General features: G+C 52.9%; 1 protein-coding gene across 2 annotated transcripts in view; it reads right to left on the reverse strand.

Annotated features, from left to right (window-relative positions):
* Positions 1 to 1,485: 1,485 nt before the first annotated feature.
* Positions 1,486 to 7,808, reverse strand: part of GALNT14 (polypeptide N-acetylgalactosaminyltransferase 14) — a 199,151-nt gene continuing 192,828 nt past the window's right edge. Inside the window, exons 14-15 of one of the 2 annotated variants that reach the window (XM_035000848.1) lie at positions 3,233 to 3,352; positions 1,486 to 2,055 (exon numbers count right to left, since the gene is read on the reverse strand). In XM_035000848.1, coding sequence (XP_034856739.1) covers positions 1,897 to 2,055; positions 3,233 to 3,352 — 279 coding nt within the window. In that variant the 3' untranslated portion in view covers positions 1,486 to 1,896. The remainder of the gene's footprint in view (positions 2,056 to 3,232; positions 3,353 to 7,808) is intronic. The other variant, XM_035000849.1, reaches the window with a different exon arrangement.

The raw sequence follows: 7,808 nt of genomic DNA on the forward strand, positions 1-7,808 counted from the left end.
TAACTAAAGAAAGTAATAGGAAGACTGTATACACAAATACAACCTGCAGAGAAGATTCTGGGTGTGCACACTCAGCCCTTGACTTCCTACCCCTGCAGTGGTCCTCAGTAATGATGGGCTTGACCAATGGCCTTCACGAAGTCTTTCTGGATGAAGGGAGACAGACACCTGTTTAGGGCATAATAGTTACTGCGACAGCCAGAATCCAAAATGGCTCCCAATGATCCCACCTCCTGGCATCAGCTTTCTTGTGTAATTCCCTCCTGTTAAGTGTGGGCTGAGCCTAGTGATTTGCTTCTATCACATAGAAGGTGGTAAAAGTGATGGATGGTAACTTGTGAGATTAGATTCTAAAAGACTACAACTTCCATCTTGCTGGCACCCTCGTCTCCTGGGGCTTGCTTGCTCCAGTCAAGTGAGCTGTTATGTTGGAGAGGCCTGTATAGCAAGGAACTGAGGGCGGCTTCTGGACAACGGGCCATGGGAACCAAATCCTGCCAACAACCACTGAGTGAGCCTGGGACAGATCCTCCTGGTTGAACCTTGAGATGACTAGAGCCCCTGACAACACCTTGACTGCAGCCTTTTCAGTCCTTCTGAAGCCAGGGACCCTGTGAATCCATGCCTAGATTCTTGGCCCATAGATACCATTTGGTAACAAATGTGTGTTGCTTTAAGCTAAGTTCTGGGGGATAATTTGTCACTCAGCAGTACATAAGTAAGACCATTACCAAACAGCTCGCAGAGAATGTACCTCGGCAGAGAAGGTATGGGCCTATTTTGGAATTTTTAAAACAATATGGATTGGTTCTTTTTTCTTTTCTTTTCTTTTTTAAGATTTTTATTTATTTATTTGAAGGAGAAAGAGAGAGAGAGAGAAAATGAGCACGAGTGCGGGAAGGGCAGAGGGAAAAGCAGACTCCCCACTGAGGAGGGAGCCTGACATGGGATTCGATCCCAGGACCCCGGGATCATGACCTGAGCCAAAGGCAGATTGCTTAACCGACTGAGCCACCTATATGCCCCTGGCTTGGTTCTTTTCTTAAACCTTAGTTAATAAGCATGGACAAACACAGTACCCAATTCCCAGGGCATACTGGGGATTTATTAAAGAAACTCCCAGCTAGTGGCCACAGACTATAAAGCCATGAGGGCCCAGACAGACATCTAGGGCGGTAGTTCCAGCCAGGGAGGGGCATCAGAATCAGCTGAGGAGCCTGGGCCCCACCGGGATCCCCTGAAGCTGGAACCTGGAGCCCTGAGCAGACATGATTTCTCTGGGTGAGAGACTGTAATCCTGGGTAAGAACCATGGACCTGCTCCTGCTTCCCAACGTGATGTACTGGGAGATGAAGGGCCAGAGAAGTTGTGTGTCTATTTAAGGTCACACAGCCTGTTGTGGCCGCCAGTGTCCCCTCTGAATGGAGAACTCAGCTCAGGTTTGTGCTAACAGTAGAAACAAATAAAGAGATGCACAGAGAAAACTTCTAAGGTTCCTTTATTTGTTTTGAAAACAACCTCCATTCTTTCTCTCTCAATTTAGTCCTGGCCTTGTGACAAAAAAGCTTTTCTCTCTGGCCTCCTCTGTAAGAAAGGGAACAACATAAGCACTTCCTGTGAGAGCTCTCTCCCCAGATTCCAGGGAGGGGCAGACCGGGCCAGGACTGGAATGGAACAGCATGGAGAACACGTGGGATCTGTCTCTGAGCCCCACTTGGCTTACAATCCCTTCCCCCAGACTCCCTGAGACATCTGCTCCTGTCCGGGGGCGGTTCTCCCTCCACCTCCCAGTTCAGAGCATCTGCAGTAGCTGTGGGCTGCTCGTAGCCTGATTTCCAGTCTGCTTGTCATCCGGGGAAACGTCACCCACAGTCCCGCTGACTCTGGCTCGGGTCCTCAAGAGCTCACCAGGTCCCAGTGCTGGCTCATAAGTGATGACTCACACGGGTTGACCACGATTTCCCTGCCATTCTCAGAGCCATCACCAAACATGTCGGTGTCTAGGCAGAGGTGGGAGGCTATGTGCTCGATGCGGGAACCAGTCTTGGTCCATTGCTGAGAAGACGGAGAGGAGAGAGCATGAACTGGAATTCTCTGGCTAAGGGCCCAGGTTCTATCAATAATATCAGGAGTTCCAGAATAATCAGACATGTTTACACCACATGGCTAGGGTCACCCAGAGACTTGACTTCATGGTCTCATGGAGGAATAAAACTGCAACTAATTGCTTTGCCAGGTATTACTGTTGGTTTTTTGTTTTGTTTTTTTGTTTGTTTGTTTTTTGTTTTGGATAAAAAAGTAAAAGCAAAATCAGTATGTTCACTAGGAGAACTCATTAGAAGGCAATAACTTTCCAAGCACTAGGCCAGAGAACATGAAGCACGTGAGTCACGGGAGCAACCAAAGAAACGACGAGCACTCAGCATCTGCACGTCAGGAAGATGTGGGAGCGAGTGGGGGGATGGGGCACAGGGGGGCAGAGAGGCTCTGGGCAGCACCCGATGCCAGCAGGCTCTGCTCCTCCAAAGCCCTTCAGCGCATGAAGGGCCCAAGCAGAGAAGGGGGTCTCGTGCCGCTGCTCCCCAGACTTTACCTCACATGATAAGGAAGGAGGGGATGAACATGTTTTGGGGAACCACCACGGCGCAGGCACCAGGGCGCATTTCCGTGACTCCCTCGTGCGGTGGGCATCTTCACCTCCATTTCAGAGACGAAGGAACCGAAGTCCAGTGAGCTGCCATGGGTCCCACGGCTAGTGAGCCATACAAAGGGCATCTGGATGTCCGTCTCTCTAACGTCAACACCCAATCAGCAGGAGACTGCGTGTGGTCAACAGCATGGGCCCGATGGGGCACATGGTGCATCCAGAGGGCACATCCTGCCAGAGCCCAAGACCCCCCGCAGGCCAAGATTCCAGTGCTGCTCATCCTGCGGCCCTGAAGGCTTTGTCCCAGTGCTCTCCTGCTCTGGGATGCCAGGTGGGAGTCGGAGCTAGACGGGCGAGCACAAGATGCGCGTGCCCACTGGGGCCCAGCCAGGTCCGCCGACATTCGGGGACAAGCTGACTGCTGCAGCTGGTGCCCCTGTTCTCCTCTCCTGACCAGAGGGCCTCTTTCTGATCAGCCCCTCCGCTTCTAGAGGTTCTCCCTGGTCTTGCACATGAGCCTGGGACCCACACAGGCAGTCCCGTCACTGAAGGCGGACACGCCCAGTGCACCCACTGAGCACTCACCTGTTTGTCATCTCCGTTCTTGCAGAGGACGAGAACCACCGGGGCACCCGGGAACATGGTGATGACAGACAGGCACAGCTCCTCCTGGAGGATCTGCTGGGTGTATGTGAAGGCCCATATCTGGAGGGGAAGAGGCCAGAAGGTTCACATCAGGATCCTTGGAAGCGTGGTGGGACAGGTCTGGGACGTGTCTGGGACCTTGTGAGAATTAGCACAGCTTGGTAAAAAGCGCTGGAGGTCCGAGCAGGAACAGACCATCAACAAAGTCACCTTGGAAAATGGGACCCACTAGTCAGAGACTCCCAGGTCCTGCCCCCACTGAAGTCTCCATCTCCACACCTGGGAAGGGGACTGGCCTGGGCATGCAGGCCACCTCTGGGAGGCTTGCGGTGGGGAAGCCTCAATGACACGCCAGCCCAGCCACATGGTCTCTAGTTTCTCTGTCTGGATCTGTATCTATTCCCCACACATGACACTGCAGCTCCCTGGCAGGCCATCCCCAGCTGTCTTTAGAATGTCCCTTCTTTGAAAAGGACAGATGGCGGGATGAAGGGAACAGGGAGTGTGCCGAGGGAGGGAGTGGAAGAAGAGCAGAAGGACAGCAGGTCACGAGACAGAAAATGGTCCCCACAAGTGTGTGCACTCCAGCACTCCAGGGGAACAGATCATTGGGCCCCAGAGCCCCTGCTGGGAGGGAAGCTAAAAAAGCGAACAGACAAGGAGGGTGGGGAGAGGAAAGGGCCATTCCATTTGAGGGTCATCACAAGGAATGTTTCTCGGTTATTCCACGAAAGGCCGGAGATCAGAGAGCAAGGAGCTGCTGAAGGAGCTCAAACCACTTCGAGTTCTTAGGTCAGAGGGACGAAAATGTGAGCCTCCAAGAGGTCCCTCCCAGGCTATGAAGTAGGGGCCTCATCACTGGGCAAAGAAGGTGACTGGTGAATTGGATGCCCTGGGGGGAGCTGCAGAGAGGACCCATCAAGGGCTGGACCCCTTCGCCACTCCACGCCTGCTGACCAGCTGACCCCCAGCCTCTGGACTGGGCTGCTCGTCAGCTACTTCTCCTTGGCCTGAGAATGAATCAAGGATCCGTTAGTTGGCCGGTCCCCTGCTCTAGGACCACGTGTCCCGTAAGCTGAGCCGGTGTTCATGTGCTCCTTGTTCTGCACCTTCCCTAGCTCACGGCAGCCCCCTCCTGGCCCTGGCACCCCTCCTGACTTCTGCCATCTGGTGACATCTTCGGTGTCTTTCCGTGCCCTGGCTTGTTCCCCTCCTTGCCCAAAGGCTTGGGTCCTTCTGCTGCCTCACCAGGTCACCTGGATGCAGAACCCTGCCTCTCCTGATCTGGGACTTTCCCTGTCCCTGATACCTGGATGGGGCCACCAGCCCAGGGGGAGCCACTGTCCCCCTAGGGTCCTGCGTGTGGATTCTCATGTCCCTTTTCAAATTGCCGGTGTTGGGAGAAGACCTAGACCAGAAGGCACTCCCTGGGGCGGGGTGGGGTGGGGATGGAAATACAGATTGGTAAAAGACAGGCTGTGCCTTAAGAATTCTTGAAGCCGGGGAATAAAATCTTTAAAAAAAAAAAAAAAAAAAGGACGCCTGGGTGGCTCAATCAGTTAAGCGACTGCCTTTGGCTCAGGTCATGATCCTGGAGTCCTGGGATCGAGTCCCACATCGGGCTCCCGGCTCAGCAGGGGGCCTGCTTCTCCTTCTGACCCTCTCCCCTCTCATGCTGTTTCTCTCTCTTTCTCTCTCAAATAAATCAATAAACTCTTAAAAAAAAAAAAAAAAAGAATTCTTGAAGCCTGGGGGTGGCTACAGGGGCTCTTTATACTCTCCCATCTATTTCTAGATCTATATATATTTAAATTTTTTAATACTAAATGTAATGAAATGTACTCCTTGGGACGTATCAAGAAGTTCTCCTCTGGCCTTGAACATCACCATACTATGCATGCCATTTGCTTCCCTCCAGGATTAGCTGAAAGGGAAAAACATCTGTATGCACAGGGGTGATGCAGTAATCACGACCCTGTTACTGATGGCCAACATTTCCTGAGGACTTACTATGTGCTAGGCACTGTCCTGGGGCCTTGGCACAGAGGAGGTTAGTCTTCGTAAGAATCCTACTAGAGGGCACCTGGGTGGCTCAGTTGGTTAAGCGACTGCCTTCGGCTCAGGTCATGATCCTGGAGTCCCGGGATCGAGTCCTGCATCGGGCTCCCTGCTCAGCGGGGGGTCTGCTTCTCCCTCTGACCCTCCTCCCTCTCATGCTCTCTCTCTCTCATTCTCTCTGTCTCAAATAAATAAATAAAATCTTAAAAAAAAAAAAAAGAATCCTACTAGATAGCTATTATTATTATTGTCCCCATTCTACATGACGAAAGCCTCACAGAAGTTATGCAACTCTCTCCGACCGACTCTCTGTAGTGCCTTTGTTGTTGCTGCTGCCAGGGTCCCGGCTCCCTCTACCCCAGTTTAATCACAGGTAATGTCTGTCGCTGAGATCCCTCTTCCACACTGTAAATATGAAAACTCTAGATCACCCCCACTTCGACAGCAGAGAGCTGCCCAGTTCCCACTGGCAGCCCCTATGAGAAGGGGAACGAAGATCACACCCCATGTAGGGGACTAGGGAGGGGGCAGCTGAGAGAGTGGGCTCCTCCCTGATGCGGACAGGCACTGGAGAAGAGTATGAATGGAGTCCCACATTCTACGGACTCCACATCAGAGCGGGGCACACAGAGCTAGCTTCCTGGGCCTGCTCCCCTCTTCTTCCCACCCTGGCTCTGCCATCCCCCATCATCCACTCCCCTGTCTGCATATCCATGCTCACTTGGTCACTCCCCTTTACAGGGCCCCCCCCTTGGGCCTAGGTGTGTGCTAGGGACACAGTCTACCCTTGGGAGATCCATGCAGGTCCTGACGTCAGGTTAGGGGCCATCCGGATGGGGGTTCTGGGGCTCCGGACCTCTGGAGTGTGATCTAGAAGGTGGGAGCTGGGACCCTCTTGGGTGCGGGTCCAAAGAATTCCACGTGGGGAGGGGAGAGAAAGGCCTGAAGCCCAGGCCCAAGCCCAAGGGCAGGGCTGCCAGGGAACTGCTGCCCAGGCCCTCCATACAACTGGCCTCAGCTTTAGATTTCTGCCATTGTCGAGAAATGAGGCTAAACAGACGGTCAGCGATGTGGAAAGAAGATAAGGTCCATCCCTCTGGCCCATTACCCACCCACACTAGCTGCTATGAACCATGAATTAGCATTTAAAAAATAAATCCTGTAATTATTTTGATTACTACAATACACTGACTTTGTATTTTTTACGTTAAAAGCATTAATTAATTAAACATAAAACTTGAGATATACCACAATTTCTAAAAAGCTCATTCTGGCATTGCTTCTTTTATAATATCCTAGGGGCTTTAAAAACTGGACGTGCTGGGGGTGGTGTGGGGGTGGGAGAGGAGTGGTGCTTCTTTCGACATCTGAGACGTCCCATCCACTCACGCCTTTCGGGAAAGAACGCAGATGGCACCCGGCTGGGGCTGGGCTTGGAGGAAATCACCTTAAGATCCCCAGGGGGAGAATGCACACATGCACAGACAAGGGATCGAAGCCTTTACACTAAGTGGACTTTCCATTAACTGGTGCTTTACTGGCACTGAAATAATTCAGCCTCACAATTTCTCAGAGGAACACAGCTCTCTGGCCACATCTGCAAGAGAGGAGAGAGGGAAGCAGAACACAGAAGCAGGTGGGGCAGGAAGCGAGGAGAGGTTTTCCGATTCCCATTCTGCAGCCTGTCAGGCTTCCAGAATGGCCGGTGATGAATGGGTTTATTAAACGAATCCCGGAGTCAGAAATGGATTCGGGAAGGTAGCAGGGGTTGCTCAGGCTGGCCTGGCCGAGATCAGTGCACGCTGCGCCGTGTGTTGACAGCCCTACTGGGGGTGTCTGGCCAAGTCGCAGCCCCCACCCCCAGGGCACACAGACATGGCCATACCCACGGGAGGTAACTCAGAGACGGTGTGGGTGGCCTCACCTCCTCCCAGATAGACCAGTAAGGAGCCAAGGAGGAGGAGGTCCACTCCCGGCCCTCTAGCCCCTTTGCTCCTGCCCTGGAAGAGGGGAACTGGTGATGGGGGAGGTTCCAGGCTGGACAGCCTCACAACCTTCTGTGCTTAGCGGGAGTCTCTGGAGGACAGCCCCTGCATGCAGAGAAGGGAGCGGCGTGGCAGGTGGGGGCAGTAGACTTCTCTCTGGGCAATGCCCATCTGGCCGCAGCCCTGAGGCCTGGGATGAAATAGGCTGCAGCACCCAGCCTGGGGTTCACGGTCTAGTACTGGATGGAGCAGCAGAGAGGAAAGATGGTCTTAAGAGGACATGTCTAAAGGATCCAAGTTCTGAAAGAGGCAGGCATGAGAGGAGTCAGGGCCCAGGCACAGGGCTGACCTAGGAATGGCCCAGGACCACCACTAGTAGGCAAGAAGCAACCAGCCTGGGGTAGCAGCTCTTGGGCTGATCTTGCTTCTATCTATCTATCTATCTATCTATCTATCTATCTATCTATCTATCT

The sequence above is a fragment of the Mirounga leonina genome, unplaced genomic scaffold, assembly GCF_011800145.1.
Source record: "Mirounga leonina isolate KUSES-001 unplaced genomic scaffold, KU_Mleo_1.0 Mir_125, whole genome shotgun sequence".
NCBI classification, from domain to species: Eukaryota; Metazoa; Chordata; class Mammalia; order Carnivora; family Phocidae; genus Mirounga; species Mirounga leonina.